This window comes from Cebus imitator, unplaced genomic scaffold (assembly GCF_001604975.1).
Source record: "Cebus imitator isolate Cc_AM_T3 unplaced genomic scaffold, Cebus_imitator-1.0 Scaffold406, whole genome shotgun sequence".
NCBI classification, from domain to species: domain Eukaryota; kingdom Metazoa; phylum Chordata; class Mammalia; order Primates; family Cebidae; genus Cebus; species Cebus imitator.
The window spans coordinates 952,955-969,768 of record NW_016107721.1 but is presented as its reverse complement, the minus strand read 5'-3'; the positions used below and the strand labels follow the sequence as shown (position 1 = coordinate 969,768).

Genomic DNA, 16,814 nt, shown 5'->3' with positions numbered 1-16,814 from the left:
TTTTTTTTTTCCTTCCTGGTTGAGATCTTGTTTTTGTCAAGATGAACTATTTATCTGTGTTGCATGATATGTCATGGGTTGTGGTCAAAGCCAGGACCAACCCACGCACAAGAAATAATAACCCTTTGATGACACTCGTACACAAGCTTCCCGAATCTTTAGAGGCGGTCCGTGATTCATTTTCTTCTTCCAGCACTGAACTTGCTCTCGAGAAGTATTTAACCCAAAAGGCAACTGGCAGGCAATACCCCCAGTAGCCTAGGTCTGTCAGAACAATCCACGCTTGAGTTAATTGACCAAGTGACCTGTGGACCTGCGTCCACTCGCCAGAGAGGCTGAGCAAACACTTACAAGGGAAAAGGCAGTGAAATGTTTCACCCTGTGGCCTTACATGAAGTTTAATGAAGCTACAAAATGCTCAAAGTGTCCAGTGTTAAAGGAATCTCTGTTTTGTGAATGAAAACTTCCAAGTTATTATTATTATTTTTTATATTAGCTTAGCCATCATGCAAAACTTATTGGTAAAGCAGTTAATAAAACACACATATCCCATGGGAGGGTTTTGTACATTTTAGTCCTTACAAATAACAAAGCGATGGTAAATCCTGCATGGTCCTGAGAGGAAGTTCCTTTGCTTCTTAACGCTGCCAGTCCTGGCTCTTTGGGGGGCTCATGTGTTATAAATTCTGGAAGCTCTTTTAGCTGCAGTTTGAGCATCAGATGAATCTTCTTCTTCTTCCTCGGTTCGCTTGTGTTTTAAAAACAAGTCAGACTTTAAGAAGCGGCTGTAGCTGTCGTACTTCATGAGATTAAAGATCTAAGGAGGAAAAGAAGAAAGAGTCTGAAGACTGAGGCTAATCCAGGCCATAAATCATCCTATCAAATATGTATTAGATGCCTGCCATGTGCCAAAGAATACAAATATGTGCGAAGGATACACTAAGAAGGCTCAAATAAGTCATATGCTAGACAAGGCAGATTTCCTGGATATTTTTGGTCATTATGAAATAATCTCAATGGAATATATAGACAATCACATGAACAAATATGCCTTTATGTTCCACGGAAGTACAGATTCACGCAGCACTGATTCAGAGCCTTGTATCAAGAAGTCCTTCAAGACCCTCCACTTTATTTGCATAGATAACACAAGGATGTATTTCTCCAAGAGCTGAGACAGCCAAATAGAAACCATTTCTGTAGAGGCAGTGGTGTTAAAAAGATCACTGACATATCATATGATGCCAGTATTGTTAAGACTCCCAGTAAGTCTGGCATCCGGGATCTCAAACAAACCTATTATTGTGCCAAGAGTCAAAATGAGGCGTACTCACTGCAGGGCAGGGCAGTGAAACTATAATCTTAGCAAGGAAACAGGTCCCAAATAAAGAATAGAGCAGCCGGCTTCAGAATGTCAACATCTGTGCTATCAGACGGGCTAGGGAGCACATCCCTAGAATGAAACAACTCTAAGGTATGTCGGGTGGGTGAAGAGGACCCCCAACAGAGCTGAAGTCCCCTAGATTAGAGGGCTGCCCCCGCCAGCATGGCAGGTGCTCAGATGGCTGTCCCCAGGCACAGTAGCTTCCTCTGGCCTCCACCGAACCTCGCTTCTGGGCCACAATCCCTGTGGCCAGCATTCAATTTCCCCCACTCCTACCCAATCTTGTGCCATCTCCTCCCTTGACCCATGAAAGGGGCAGGGAAAGGAGAAGCACAAAGCCTTTTCCAGCTGTCGAGGGGCACGATCTCTTTCTCACCCCTTGTCTCTCTCTCTCTCAGACCTTTCTACTTACCTTTCAGAACATTCTGCAACTAAAAATCCACATGGTTCACCCTGGTACATGGCACAAACACAGGCTCAACCAAATGGAAAGTTCTAGAGATGTCAAGAATGTTGCTGACTGCCAGGCGGGGTTGTCAAGTGGGTGGGAAGCCCTGACATCTTTTAAGGCTGCCCTCTCCCAGCACACACAAACTATTTTGTAAATTAAACATCTGAGGAAGCTGGGCATGGTGGCTCACACCTGTAATTCCGGCACTCTGGGAAGCAGAGGCAGGCGGATCACTTGAGGTCCGGAGTTCAAGACCAGCCTGGCCAACATAGTGAAACCCCATCTCTACTAAAAATACGAAAATAAGCCAGATGTAGTGGCATGTGCCTGTAATCCCAGCTACTCGGGAGGCTGAGGCAGGATAATTGCTTGAACCCAGGAGGCAGAGGCTGCAGTGAGCTGAGATCGCACTAGTGCACTCCAGCCTGGACAACAGAGCAAGACTGTCTCAAAAAGTAAAAATTAAAAAAGGCTGGGTGCAGTGGCTCGTGCCTGTAATCCCAGCAGTTTAGGAGGCTGAGGAGGGCAGAGAACCTGAGGTCAGGAGATTGAGACCAGCCTGACCAACAGGGAGAAAGCCCATCTCTACTAAAAATACAAAATTAGCCGGGTGTGGTGGTGCATGCCTGTAATTCCAGCTACTTGGGAGGCTGAGGCAGGAGAATCACTTGAAATGGAAGGTGAAGGTTGCAGGGTGAGCCGAGATCGCACCATTGCACTCCAGCCTGGGCAACAAGAGCGAAAGTCCGTCTCAAAAATAAATTAATAAATAAATAAAATAAATAAAAATTAAAAATAAAATAAATAAACATCTGAGGGACTCAAAGGACTCAGAACATCTGCTTGGGGGTGGGAGATGCCTCCGGAGGGAACTGGAACGCTCACATTTTATACCTTCATCTTCCCAAGATGGCTCCAACCACAGCAGAACCGCCTGAGTCACTCTGCTAGAGACAGAGCCCACAACCCAAAGAAAGACCTGGGACTTTCGCTTTTCTTTAAACTGTTAAACATTGCCTGGTGCCCTTCTAGTCTTGCCCGAGTCCTCTGGCTACTCAGCAAGACTGAAGCTGCCCCACAAAGCCCCTGTCCCGTGCCATGCCACGGCGCTCATCCATCTTGTAGCCATCTAGTAATTCCAGGTGTGACTGTAATTTGCTGAGGTTTGGAGAAAAAAAAAACATTTTTTTAAATCCCAGCAAATACAAAAATCATGGCCAAGGGTGAGGTGGGCGATGAGAAGTGGCATCACTCTGTCATGGTTCCTGGCAATGTGCTAAGCAGGCATCACACCTGCGTATTCAGCCCTTCCAGGCATGAGAACCCCCACTGGGAACTTTCAGATGCCCACCTAGTTCAAAGTCCAATGAACGCTCAAATGTGACTAATGAAACCAGGTGCACAAGGGTCCCGCCTGGCACCCAGCCTCAGCCCTGTACCCACTCCCACCCCAGGTCCACATAGATGGGACCCACCGCTCTGAGCAGGATGCAGTGTGACCCAAGCTTCTCGTGTGAAGTCTTTACATGTGGGAGAGGAGCATCCTGTTTGCCTGTCGTGGCTCTGAGGCTCAGACTTCAAAGGAGAGAAGAAAAAAGGCCAGTCTGAGGGCACCCAGGGCAGAGGAGGAGGGGGAGGGAAGGAGGCTGCTTCGGCTGGGAGGAAGCTCAGGGCCCTGATATCCCGAGGCTGCCAGCAAGCCTAAGGGGAGGGGGCTTCGAACTAAGAGTGTAAGGGCCACTCCTTGCTGGGGCAGGTGTGAAATGTCCCACAAGTGCAGAAGTCCTTCAGGCAGAGGCTTCCTGCTCTGGGAGCCTTGCCCCTCTCCCACGCTGCTGCAGTGACTGGGCGGTAGCCGAGGCTGTTGGACCCAGGCAGGCTGGAGAAAGGAGCAGATATCGCCCCCAAAGCCCTCATGCGCCTGGGCTGTGGGAAGCCTGATTGCTCTGCATGGGGTGCACAGGCAGACTTCTGACTGCCACCAGCCGAGGACCTCACAGGCCTGGCTCAGGAGACCACAGCAACCGGGTGCTCCTGGGACAGGGCTCAGCAAAGGTGACTTAGAGGATAGAGAATGCAACTAAGGCCGGGCACAGTGGCTCATGCCTGAAATCTCAGCACTTCGGGAGGCTGAGGCAGGTGGATAGCAAAACCCTGTCTCTACGAAAAATACAAAAATTAGACCGGACACAGTGGTTCATGCCTATAATCCCAGCACTTTGGGAGGCCGAGGCAGTGGATCACCTGAGGTTGGGAGTTTGAGACCAGCCAGACCAACATGGAGAAACCCTGTCTCTATTAAAAATACAAAATTAGCCAGGTGTGGTGGCACATGCCTGTAATCCCAGCTACTCGGGAGGCTGAGGCAGGAGAATCATTTGAACCCCAGAGGCAGAGGTGGCGGTGAGCCGAGATCACACCACTGCACTCCAGCCTGGGCAATAAGAGCAAAACTCTGTCTCAAAAAAAAAATTAATAAAAATTAGCGCAGCTTGGTGGCACCCACCTGTAGTCCCAGCTACTCGGCAGGCTGAGGTGAGAGGATCACCTAAGCCTGGAGAGGTTGAGGCTGCGGTAAGCTAAGATCACCCCACTGCACCCCATCCTGGGTGACAGAGCCAAACCAAAAAAAAAAAAAAAAGGATAACTCACCTAAAACTTTCTTCCAAGAACACAGCCAGAGATAGTGTGCCCAGCTAGCTGCCGGCCAGAGCCTTACCTATCATAGCAGAAGTAGCTGCGACTGGGGTCCAGTAAATGTTTACCAGCGCGTGGACAGAAACCGCTGGCCGTGCAGCAGCGGAGGCTAGCGAAGTGAACTGGCTAGTACCAACGCGGCTGCAGTGCCCTCCAGACCTGCGCTGGGCAGCGAGTGGGCGTTCTTTCGTTCAGTCCTCCCTGCAGCGCTATGAGGACCCTGATTTGACAGGGGAGGAGAGGGGCTTAGAGGCTCCTCACAGTTCTGGAGGCTGGAAGTCCCAGGTCAGGTGCCACCAGGGTTGTTTCTCCTGAGGCCGCTTCTCCTTAGCTTGTAGACCACACCTTCTCCCTGCGTCTTCATGGGGTCTCCCCCATGCATGTGTGTCCCCACCTCCTCTTCTTTTGTTTGTTTTGGATTTTGGAGGGTTTTTTTTTGTTTTCGTTTTTGTTTTTTTTAGAGATAGAGTCTGGCTCTGCCGCCCAGGCTGGAGCACAATGGCACGATCTCGGCTCACTGCAACCTCTGCCCCCCGGATTCAAGCGTTTCTCCTGCCTCAGCCTCCTGAATAGCTGGAATTACAGGCACTCGATGCTACGCCTAATTTTTTGTATTTAGAGTCGGGGTTTCACCATGTTGGTCAGATTGGTCTTTAACTCCCTACCTCAGGTGATCTGCTCACCTTGCCCTCCCAAAGTGCTGGCATTACAGGTGAGAGCCACCACACCCGGCCTACCTCAGGAGAAAAAACAGGGTGGCCTAGGGGTCCCCTTCTTCTTGTAAGGACACTAGCCAGATTGGATTAGGGCCCACCTCAATGTCCTCGTTTAATGTTAATTACCCCTTTAAAGGCCTGTCTCTAAATAAAGTCACATTCTGGGGATTAGGACTTCAACATATGGATTAGGGAGAGGAAGTTCAGCATACAACAGTGAGCAAAACAGACGGGCGGGAGGCCAGCCCTGGCAGGCTCCAGAGCCCCCACTCCCAACCATGAGGCCATCTGCCATTTGCATGGCAGGACAACGAAAACGAGGGCTGCAAAGAGAGTTTAACATGGAAAACTGCCCATGAATGTTAAATGACTGATACTAAATTTTAAAACACACCTTATCTAAAAACAATGATTCCAAACACGTTCTTTTTTTTTTTTGAGATGGAGTACCACTCTGTCACCCAGGCTGGAGTGCAGTGGTATGATCTCGGCTCATTGCAACCTCCACTTCCCAGGTTCAAACAATTGTCCTGCTTCTTCCTCCTGAGTAGTTGTGATCACAGGCACGCACCACCACACCTGGTTAAGTAAAGATGGGGTTTCATCATGTTGACCAGGTTGGTCTCAAACTCCTGGCCTCGGGTGATCCAGCGTCCCAAAGTGTTGGGATTACAGGCATAAGCCACCATGCCCGGCTCTACATACATTCTTTAAGAGTGTATCCATGTGTCTAAGTGAGAAATAAATATCGTGAAAGGTCAGTAGTGGGGTGAATGGTGCTCCCCTCCACTTATATCCACTTGGAATCTTAGAATGGACCTCATTTGAAAAGAGAGTTGGTTAAGGTCTCAGAATGAAATCATTCTCCATTTACGGTGGGCCCTAAATCCAAGAACTGGGTATCCTTATCAGAAGAGGAGGGGACACAGAGAGACACAGAGGAAAGAAGGTGTGTGAAGGCAGAGGCAGATATCGGTGATGCAGCCACACGCCAAGGAGCGCTAAGGAGTGCTGGCAGCCACCAGCAGTCTGGAAGCTGGAAGGGGCAAAGAAGTACCTCCCACCCACCAGAGCCTTGTGGGGAACCGGGCCCTGCCAACACCTTGATGTCAGATTTTCAAACCATTTCTGCTGAGAGAATACATTTCTGCTGTTCGAAGCCAATTGGCTTGGGGTCATTGCTTACAACAGCCCAAGGAGGCTCATCTAGTCAGCTTGCTGGTTTCACCTCACCCCTGCTCAAGTACAGAATATGAAGGGTGCCTCGGGGTCCCAGACAGTGCCATCAAGCAGGGCTTCCTGAGGAGAACTGACCTCACCAGGGCTGGACCATGATGGGCACCTGAACAACACGGTCAGACTCCTTAAATGTCCACAAGGAAGAGAAAAATGGAGCCATCCAGGCTAAGGGGGAGGTTGGAGGTGAGTGGAAGACATGGGAGCAGAGCAGAGGCGACCATCTGTCCTACGAACGGCTGCCAGTGAAGCAGAAAACTCAAGTCGGCAGCTGAGCTGCATTCTGTATCTTTTTTTCTTTTTGGCCGAGACAGCAGTGGCTTAGCAAGGTTTGGGGTTTTGGCATCCCCACATCTGCGAGCTGCATGCCTGGAGTGTAAACTGTTTAGCATCGTTGCCTTGGGATCCAATCCTACAGGCTGCTGGAAGTGAGACTCAGACAAAAATGAGGAAAGAGGCTTCCTGAAAATGTGCAACTCTGCACAACCGTCCTGCAAAACAAGGTCCTTATATCACCAAGGCACCTCTCCTCTCCAGATCCCAGACAGTGCTGTGACGGAGCAGGATTTGCCCTTTTTGCAAAGAAAAAGATCCATGCAGTGCTCCAACTTCAGACTGTTCAAAATGTGCTGCTCTGGGACAGGACTTCCCCTTGATGCATACTCATCTGTGCAGAAACGAGGAGCTCAACCAGCCTTGAAGGCCCCTCTATGAATATTGTGTCACTGTCTCCATTCATTGCATTTCAAGCCTAATCCATATTTTAACACTTCTCAGAAAACAAGTACAGAAGACGTAAACAAAACAAGCATCCTCGCTTCTCTTCAAAACCCTCTGCCATGTTATTTCAATCAGGCACAAGGAGAAAAAATAATTCCTTAGGGCAGTGAAAGTTTAATTAGTGGGATATCATATTTGCTTTAAGAACTTGGTTTCGTTTTATATGAAAATCCCTGAAAGAAGGCGGAAGCACCACTGTCTCTGAGTTGCAGCTCTAGAATGCAGCTTCTTTCCACACACACGGACTACAGATGTGCTTTTGTACCCATGCAAGGAGACAGAAAGGGAGAGGAAAGAAAGCTCCTGTCCCTCCAGTCCTGGGAAGTGGTTGGGCATGGACGAGGCTGTTGGGGCAAGGTGCAAACAGAGGTGCGCCCACCCCCTAAAGACCACCTCCTTTTCTTTCTTTCTTTTTTTTTTCAGTCCTTGCCTCTTCCCAGTAATAGAAGACCACCTCCCTTTCAAGTGGGAACAGGCTGCACCCAGGAGGAGGCATGAGGGCATCTGGCAGAGAGCAGATGAGCAGATGAAGCAGCTCAAGTCAGCCCTTGCCCCAGAGCGCCAGGACGGGCCACACAGAAGCTTCTGTCACCTTGCACGGCACTCCAGCTTTGTAGACAGACCGGCCAGAGATGTACAGTGTGCCAGGGGTGGGATCGGAACTCCAGAAGGAGTCTGCACACCAACAGGAGCAGAGAGACTTTGCTTGGACGAAATCCTCTCCCAGGCTCACGGGTTACAGGTTCAGTGCTGTCACATGTGTGGAGCGGATTGCATGCTTTCTTCTACAGTCCATACGACTCAAATTCCGGGCCCAAATGACATGACTCACTTTCTGCTTGGGGAAGAGGCATTTTAATTTTGCCTTTTGCCATTGAAAGGGGAGCTGAATGTGCCTCTGAGTGCTACTGTCCCCTCCTCTTCCCCCAAATACATTTTGTTTTTGTTTTTGTTTTTGTTTTTTTGAGACAGAGCCTCAGGCTGTCACCAGGCTGGAGTGCAGTGGTGTAATCTCGGCTCACTGCAACCTCCAACTCCCTGGTTCAACTCAGTCTCCTGCCTCAGCCTCCTGAATAGCTGGGATCACAGGCACGTATCACCATGCCCAGCTAATTTTTTTTTTGCCCAGTTGATTTTTTTTGAGACAGAGTTTCACTCTTGTTGCCCAGACTGGGACAACCTCCCAGGTGAAAGCAATTTTCCTGCCTCAGCCTCCCGAGTAGCTGGGATTACAGGCTTAAGCCACTGCGCTTGGCCCCAAATGCCATTTTAAAGTTGCAAAAAAAATCCCAAAGTGCTTCAAAGACTGCCCTTCCCGCCCGACCCTCGTGAGGCAGATGACTGTGGTGTACGCAGACAGTTAACTTCCCTTCCGTTTGAAAAAACCACACCTGCCCTTTTGGGTGAAGTATGCTGGAAAATACCCATTTCTGTCCTGGGTTTGATCTTTTGGAGCGAATGTCACCCGGTACCCATGAGATGGACATATCCCAAGTCCCTGGCTTTGGCCACCACCACAGCCCAGGAGAGGGAATCATGGTCATATAGGGGCACTCAGGCTGAGGTCCTGTTTAGAGAAATAATGGGGCAGGGGAGGTAGTGGGCCCTCAAATGACCACCATAGGCCAGGCAGCCCCTCTCTCACCCTCCCAAGTCCTCAATAGCTGGTCCACCCCTCTTATTTATGTTGAAAAGGAAGCATTTCTCACCTCCTTACATTCTGGGGAAACTCAAAGAAATGGCATTGCCAAAACGGACCCCATTCACGGCTCCTTTCTCTGTCAAGGATGTGGCTGGAGCACTAGCATCTCATCCAAGTCTTTTCCTTTCTTTTTCTTTTTTTGTGACAGAGTCTCACTCTGTCACCCAGGCTGGAGCACAGTGTCGTGGCCTTGGCTCACTGCAGCCTCTTCCTTCCAGATTAAAGCAATTCTCCTGCCTCAGCCTCCTGAGTGACTGGGAGTACAGGCACCTGCCACCATACTTGGCTAATTTTTGTATTTTTTGTAGAGACGGGGTTTCACTACGTTGGCCAGGCTGGTCTTGAACTCCTGACCTCAGGTGATCTGCCCACCTTAGCCTCCCAAAGTGCTGGTTTTTCTTTTCTTTTTTTTTTTTTTTTTTTTGGAAGCACCAGAGGATAAGGACTTCCTTTTGAGTGGAGAAGACCACCTCAGCTCTTCTTTTCCAGGCTAGAGTTTAGTACCAGACCTGAAGCCTCAGGAAGCATCCTAGCAGATGCAAAATCTGCTTTTATGTGTAGGCATGGGGACCCCTCATAGTCATGGAAGAAGAATGAGCACCCCACTCCCCCAAGCCCATGCCCTCTCTTCCGTGGACTGAGAAAGCCACAAAATTGCCATGTGCAGTGATCTGGACCTTTCCGTCTTCATCATGCTCACGGCTATTTCAGATCGTGCTGCTCTGTAGAACTTAAACCAAAGGCTTCTGAGCAGGAAAGGTGTAAGCTGGGGCTAAGAAATGTGCCAAAGGAGAAATGTGTTTTAAATCTTTCATATGGAACAACTTTAAGTCACGGGGCAGACCTCAGTGTGTTCCATTCCTCAATGTGTGAGTAGAGCCCAATGATGGCCCAATGATGTCATGATTTCCCACTAGGGGGAGAGAAGGAAGACAGGACTAGGGGACCTCAGCTTTTCACTGCATACCCTCCTGGATACGTGAATTTTCTTTTCTTTGTCTTAACAATGAGCATGTACTAATTCAACAATTTAAGATAATTTTAGGTCAGGTACTATGGCTCACACCTCTAATCACAGCTGCACTTAAGGACGCCAAGGCTGGAGGATTGCTTGATCCCAGGAGTTCAAGGAGTTCAAGACCAGCCTAAGTAACCCCATCCCTAGAAAAAATATTTTAAAAAATTAGCCGAGTGTGGTGGCGCACGCCTGTATTCCCAGCTACTAGGCAGTCTGAGGTAGGAGGATGGCTTGAGTCTGGGAGGTCGAGGCTACAGTGAGCCACGATGGTGCCACTATATTCCAGCCTGGAAGACAGAGGGAGACCCTGTATCCAAAAAAAAAAAAAAAAATTAAAATAGGCAGGGCACAGTGGCTCATGTCTGTAATCCCAGCACTTTGGGAGGCTGAGGTGGGCAGATCACTGGAGATCAGGAGTTCATGAATACCTTATTATTATAACCCCTGCTCCACAAATGAGGAAAGCCAGGCACAGAGAGGGAACACGTCTTGCCTGCAATCTCACAGTTACTAACTTCAAAAGTGAAAGAAGGCTGGGCGTGGTGGCCTACGCCTCCAATCTCTACAGTTTAGGAGGCCAAGACGGGAGGATCATTTGAGGCCAGCAGTTTGAGACCAGCCTGAGCAACATAGCGAGACCCAGTCTTTACAAAAAAAATTTTTTAAATGGCTGAGCAGGCTGGGTGTGGTGGCTCACGCCTGTAATCCCAGCACTTTGGGAGTCTGAGGCGGGCGGATCACAAGGTCAAGAGATCGAGACCATCCTGGCCAACATGGTGAAAACCTGTCTCTACCAAAAAATACAAAAATTAGCTGAGCATGGTGACGTGTACCTGTAGTCCTAGCTACTCAGGAGGCTGACGCAGGAGAATTGCTTGAACCCAGGAGGCGGAGATTGCAGCAAACTGAGATCATGCCACTACACTCCAGCCTGGCTCCTGGTGACACAGCGAGACTCTGTCTCAAAAAGAAAAAAGAAAAAAAAAATAGCTGAGCATGGTGGCACTTGCCTATAGTAACAGCCACTTGAGAGGCTAAGGTGGGAGGATTGCTTGAGCCCGGGAAGTCAAGGCTGTGGTGAGCCAAGATCATACCACTGTACTCTAGCCTGGGTGGCAGAGTGAGACCCTGCCTCAAAAAAAATAAAGTCAAAGAAGTTGCGGTAGGGGCGTCAAATCTAAGAGAAGTCAGATCTAAGGAAATAAGGTTGTGGTTATCAGGGAGTGACTTTTTAACACCAGTCCACTGAACACTATAGACTGCCTTGCAGCGCAGCTCAAAGAGGTAGCAGTGTTTGCCCAGAGCCCCATGTCACAGATGAGGACACAGACGCCACACTAAGAAACAGAACCCTCCTGGGGTCAGACAGAGGTAGGGCTGAACCAGAATCTCCCACTTCTGCCTCTGGTGCTCAGGGCCAAGCTCATGCACTGTGATAAATCTGGCAGCTCTACATCCAGGGAGTGATGGGTAGGGGGGAGAAAGGGAGGGACAGAGGTCAGGCCACCCCCACCCACCATACGCATGGTGAGCCATGCCCGGGAGGTCAGGGTTTCATGTCTGACTTTCTAGTAACGGCACTGGCTCTGCATGGAGCTATCCACCTTCTCTTGCCCAACTGGTGCGGGATGGGCTCAGCCCTGAGCTAGGGACCTGAGCCAGGGTGTTCAGCCTTTAAGAGGTCCAAGCCTTACCAGCCCAACCGCCCAACCAGCACATTCTATAAACAGCCACTTTTCACATCCCTGCAATTAGACTGTCTACCACAGCCTCAGGGCCTCTGGGCCTGATCTGGCCAGTCCTCCCAACTGACCTTCCACCACCCCCTTGTTTGCTGCATTCTGACCATGCTGACCACCCCCGCTGCCCCGACCTATCTGCTGCTCCTGCCTCAGGGCCTTTGCGCTTGCCTCTCCTTGGAAGGTCCTGGCTCCCAGGTCCTCTCCTCCAGATCTCACTGGTCATCAGGGCCCAGTCACCTCTCCAGGGAGCCCTCCTTGAGCACCGACCCAAGCAGGCCCCTCTCAGTCCCTCCCAGTCCCTCTCAGCCCATCCCCTGCTGCATTTCCTTCTTAGTGCTGATCTTTCCCTGCCCTCCTGGGTGCTAATTTCCTGTTGTACACACAGTTCCCAGCACAGTCCCTGGTACAGAATAGGGCCTCAATTCATAATTGTAACATAAAGGAATGAATAAAACAACAAATTCAGCAGACCAACCAGGACTGAATCAGATCTCCCAGGAATAGATGCTTTTAAAGAAAAAAAGACATTCTAGGGAGCAATTCCCAGAAGAAACCACCTCGTTGTAAGAAACCCCTTCTTTCCTGCTTCCTCCAACCTAAATTTGCCCAACGGCAGCCTTTGACTCTAGGCTAAAGTACTAGGGAAATGCCCACAGCACCACCTTTCACTCCTCCTGGCTTTGCCACCAAAGGGCTGGGCACACCAAGCTTGCAGAACTGAGTTAAATCAGAGAACCATCTCACCACTTACATGAATTTTCTGGGTAGCAACATTTTAAGCCCCTCAAACTTTTCTTAAGATGCCTTTGGCTGGGCGCAGTAGCTCACACCTGTAATCCCAGTACTTTGGGAGGCTGAGACAGGCAAATCACTTGAGGCCAGGAGTTTGAGACCAATCTGGCCAACATGGTGAAAGCCCATCTCTACTAAAAATAGAAAAATTATCCAGGCCTGGTGGCGGATGTCTGTAATCCCAGCTACTCAGGAGGATGAGGCAGGAGAATTTCTTGGACCCAGTAGACAGAAGTTGCAGTGAGCGGAGATCATACCACTGTACTCCAGCCTGGGCAACAGAGCGAGACTATGTCTCCAAAAAAAGAAAAAAAAAGTTTTTGATGAAATGCTCGTTAAAATGAATAATGCATTCTTCATACAATACGCTGACCTCAACTGAACTTCTACTTGACGGTTTGGGGTCACCAGGCTCACTTATCATGTCACTGTCCTATAGCATAGGGATGCCCATGGTGTGGCGTGTGGCAATGGAGGCACCACACCCAGGGGCTCAGGCCTCAGTGCTGTGCCTGTGTTCAGGGTCGTTTCTGTGTCCTCCCTGGCTGTCAGTGATCACCTCTTGCTGCTCATCACTCCATAGTCTCTACCACAACTTCAAATCTGCTATGATCTGAAAAACCTGTTAGAACTGTGTGCAAACCAAGAATAAACAGGACCTGCCTGAAAACTCAAGAAGCTTTCCTTTAAACAGGGTGCATGGGATTTGGGACATCTAGCTTGAGGCTCAGGGAAGATTTTCTCATCCTTCTAGGTTCCAGCTGTGCCTACAAAGTCAGAGCTGCCTTACAAGAGGTTCAGAGAGCAGCGGAGCCCCCGAACACATGTGGTGATGAGGAGCTAAGTGCCCTGGCACTTCCCCGGGGAGGCGGTGCTGAACCCGAACTCGGAAAGCAGCTGTTCTGTGGCTCCACCATAAAGCCCAGCAGCGCTCAGCAAAGCAAAGTGCGGGAGAGGCTTTTCAAAGTTCTGTGAAATCTTGTGGCTCCAAACACGTTTCCCTCAGCTTCACTCTCCTTCACTTAGGAAAACAGAGCTCTCAAGGGAGGCTTTGTGAGCAAAAAACCAGGGCTGGTGCTGAGCATGCATTTTGACAGTTACAGCAAGGCTCCAGAGAGACAGTTTTCAAAGCAAAACAGAACCCAGGGGCCCTGCACACAGAGACTCACTGTGAAATCAGCTCTGATTCCAAATACCTTGTTTTCGCCCAATTATGCCTTAGGAGGAAACTCTGTGCTTCTTTCTCTCTCTCCAATTAAAAAAAAAAATTTTTTTTCCAAGAGGGAATCTCACTCTGTTGCCAGGCTGGAGTGCAGTGGCACTATCTCAGCTCAGTGCAGACTTAGCCTCCCAGGCTCAAGCAATTCTCCTGCCTTAGCCTCCCAAGTAGCTGAGATTACAGGCACTCACCACCAAGCCTGGGTAATTTTTGTACTTTTAGTAGAGAGGGGGTTTTGCCATGTTGGCCAGGCTAGTCTCAAACTCCTGACCTCAGGTGATCCACCTGCCTTAGCCTCCCAAAGTGCTGGGATTACAGCACTTTGCTTTTTTATTTTTATAAAATTATTTTTAAGTAAATTTTTATTTATAAAAATATTTATAAAATTTTTTTAAAAAATTTTCTGAGGCTGGGCACAATAGCTCTTGCCCGTAATCCCAACACTTTAGGAGGCCAAAGCTGGAGACTCGCTTGAGCTCCGGAGTCTAAGACCAGCCTGGGCAACATAGTGAGAGCTCAACTCTACAAAACAATACAAAAATTAGCTGGGTGTGTGACGCACACCTGTGGCCCCAGCTATTTGTGAGGCTGAGGTGGGAGGATCACTTGAGCCAGGGAGGTTCATGCCACTGTGCTCCAGCCTGGGCAACAGAGGGAGGTCCTGTCTCAAAAATAAATAAATAAGTAAGTAAATAAATTTATTTGTCATTAAAAAAAAAAAATCAGCCTCTGTCCCCTGTGTTTCTTCCTTTCTGTGCTGGCTAAGCCTCCCACCGAATGAGTCTAAGGGGCATGCCTACTCATAGAGGTCCAGCTCCGTTCTGAGCTGTTGGGTAGGCAAGCTGAACCTCTCAGAGCACCACCTGGAGTCAGATCTCCCATTCCTCACTCCTACCTTGGCTCCTGCAGTCCTGGGAAGGGGGCTGACCTGCAGTCACAAGGCCTTTCCAATCCCTCTACTCCAGGGACCTCACGGAGCTTTGAGAAACAGCAACACAGGCCACGGGGGTCATGGGGGGGAGTGTAGTCTTTGAAGGCAGGTGGACGAGAGTGAATCTGGCTTCCAGCACTTTCTGCTCCCTGCATGACTTAATGCTGACAAACCACTTAGTCTCCCTGAACCTTGCTTTTCTCATCAGCAAAATGGAAATAACACTCACTGAAGATCAAGGAGACAATACACACCAAGTGAGGCAGCAGCTCAAATGGGCAGTCCTAGATGGTAGTTAAGGCCGGGCACAGTGGCTCATGTTTGTAATCCCAACACTGGGAGGCCAAGGTGGGCAAATCACTTGAGGCCAGGAGATCAAGACCAGCCTGGTTAACATGGTGAAACCCCATCTCTACTAAAAATACAAAAAATTAGCTGGGCACGGTGGTGTGGGCCTGTAATTCCAGCTGCTAGGGAGGCTGAGGCAGGAGAATTGCTTGAAGTCAGGAGGCGGAGGTTGCAATGAGCCGAGATCGAGCCACTGTACTCCAGCCTGGGCAACAGAATGAGACTCTAAAACCAAAAACTAAATGGTAGTTAGTGTTATCATTATTGAGAATACCTAGAGCACAGCAGTCAGTCCAAGTTCTCAACCCTGGCTACATTTTAAAGTGTACTAGGCAGCGTTTAAAAGATTCTGAGGTCCAGGATGGGGTCGATGTCTCCATTCGGCTACGGTCACAAAAATTCCCTTTTCACCACGCATTCCACTCCCTTTCCCTCCACAAATCAATGCCCATGCATCCTTCCTACTGGCTCAAAGTCACCACTTCCAGGAGGCCCTCCACTGATCTCCTCCAATAGCCAAAGGTGAATCAGAATTCACATGGAACATGCTGCCGGATGGTAGCCTTTTATTATGACTCAGGCCCTACATGACGAACTATGAACAGCTTGCAGTATTGGGCCACCAGAAGTATGTGGAGGTGTCTGGATATTTGCACAGAAACATCCTGAGTCTCCTGCCACTTTGAGTCCTCCTGCTTCTTTCTGGAGTTTTCTATCTATTCTTAGTTTCAGCAATTATAGGTTGCTTTCTCAGTACAGGTTCCTCGAATAGCGTCAACCTCCCCTCTAATCTGGATTGAGAAGGTAGATGAACCTGCTGGTTCAAACTGTGTGTAGACCAAGAAGAGACAGACCTGGGGAAGACTCCTGTGGGGCAAATCTCGAGCTTAGGATCCCAGTCCCCGCTCTCACCAGCCGTGGCCCCTCAGTGTACCTCGGTTTGCCCGGCCAGATGAGATGGTTTCCAGGGAGTCTAACATTTGGTGTTTCACTAAATTCTTCCAAGCATGGAATTATTGTAGGTTTTCATATCAAGGCGCAGGCAGGGAAGTTGGGTTACCTGGTCCTGGAGCTTCTGGAACATCAGAGGGTGTGGTTCTTCCAGGATCTTCTCATTGAGCCGAGACTGCCCCTCCACGTTGACCTGTGATGAGGCCTTGCTGGACAGAAAGGTCATGTAGATCTCCTTCGCCTTTTCCTGCATCTGGAGGAGACAGATGGGGCCTGTGTACTATCTGCACACCCAGCCTTCCTGGCCTGAGCCCTGCTCTCCCCTCCAGGCAGGCCCAGAGGAGCTGCTGTGGCAAGAGAAAGGTATCCACCGCAGCCCGGGCATTCTCAGGCCACTCCAGAGGGAATTTCTATCTGTGAGAGCCCGCACCGCCAAGCCCCTACCCCCTCTTCATGCGTCTGCAGCCACATCTCCTGGAACAAAATTGCTGCACTAACCATTCAGAAGTGATGACAGAAAGAATCCCGGCCTGCAGAGAGCGCTCAGTACCACTCATAACCATCCTGTGGCTGGGCGCAGTGACTCACGCCTGTAATCCCAGCACTTTGGGAGGCCAAGGCAGGTGGATCATTTGGGGTCAGGAGTTTGAGACCAGCCTGGCCAACATGGTGAAACCCCATCTCTACTAAAAATACAAAAATTAGCTGGGTGTGGTGGTGCGCTTCTGTAATCCCAGCTAGTCGGGAGGCTGAGGCAGGAGAATTGCCTGAACCCAGAAGACAGAGGTTGCAGTGAGCCAAGATTGCTCCACTGAACTCCAGCCTGGGTGACAGAATGAGACTCTGT

At 49.5% G+C, this 16,814-nt stretch overlaps 1 protein-coding gene across 1 annotated transcript in view; it reads right to left on the bottom strand.

Moving 5' to 3' along the window:
• Window positions 1-426: 426 nt before the first annotated feature.
• Window positions 427-16,814, bottom strand: part of RGS10 (regulator of G protein signaling 10) — a 41,861-nt gene continuing 25,473 nt past the window's right edge. Inside the window, exons 4-5 of the mRNA XM_017509090.2 lie at window positions 16,077-16,220; window positions 427-817 (exon numbers count right to left, since the gene is read on the bottom strand). Of these exons, the coding sequence (XP_017364579.1) occupies window positions 671-817; window positions 16,077-16,220 (291 nt within the window). The 3' untranslated portion in view covers window positions 427-670. The remainder of the gene's footprint in view (window positions 818-16,076; window positions 16,221-16,814) is intronic.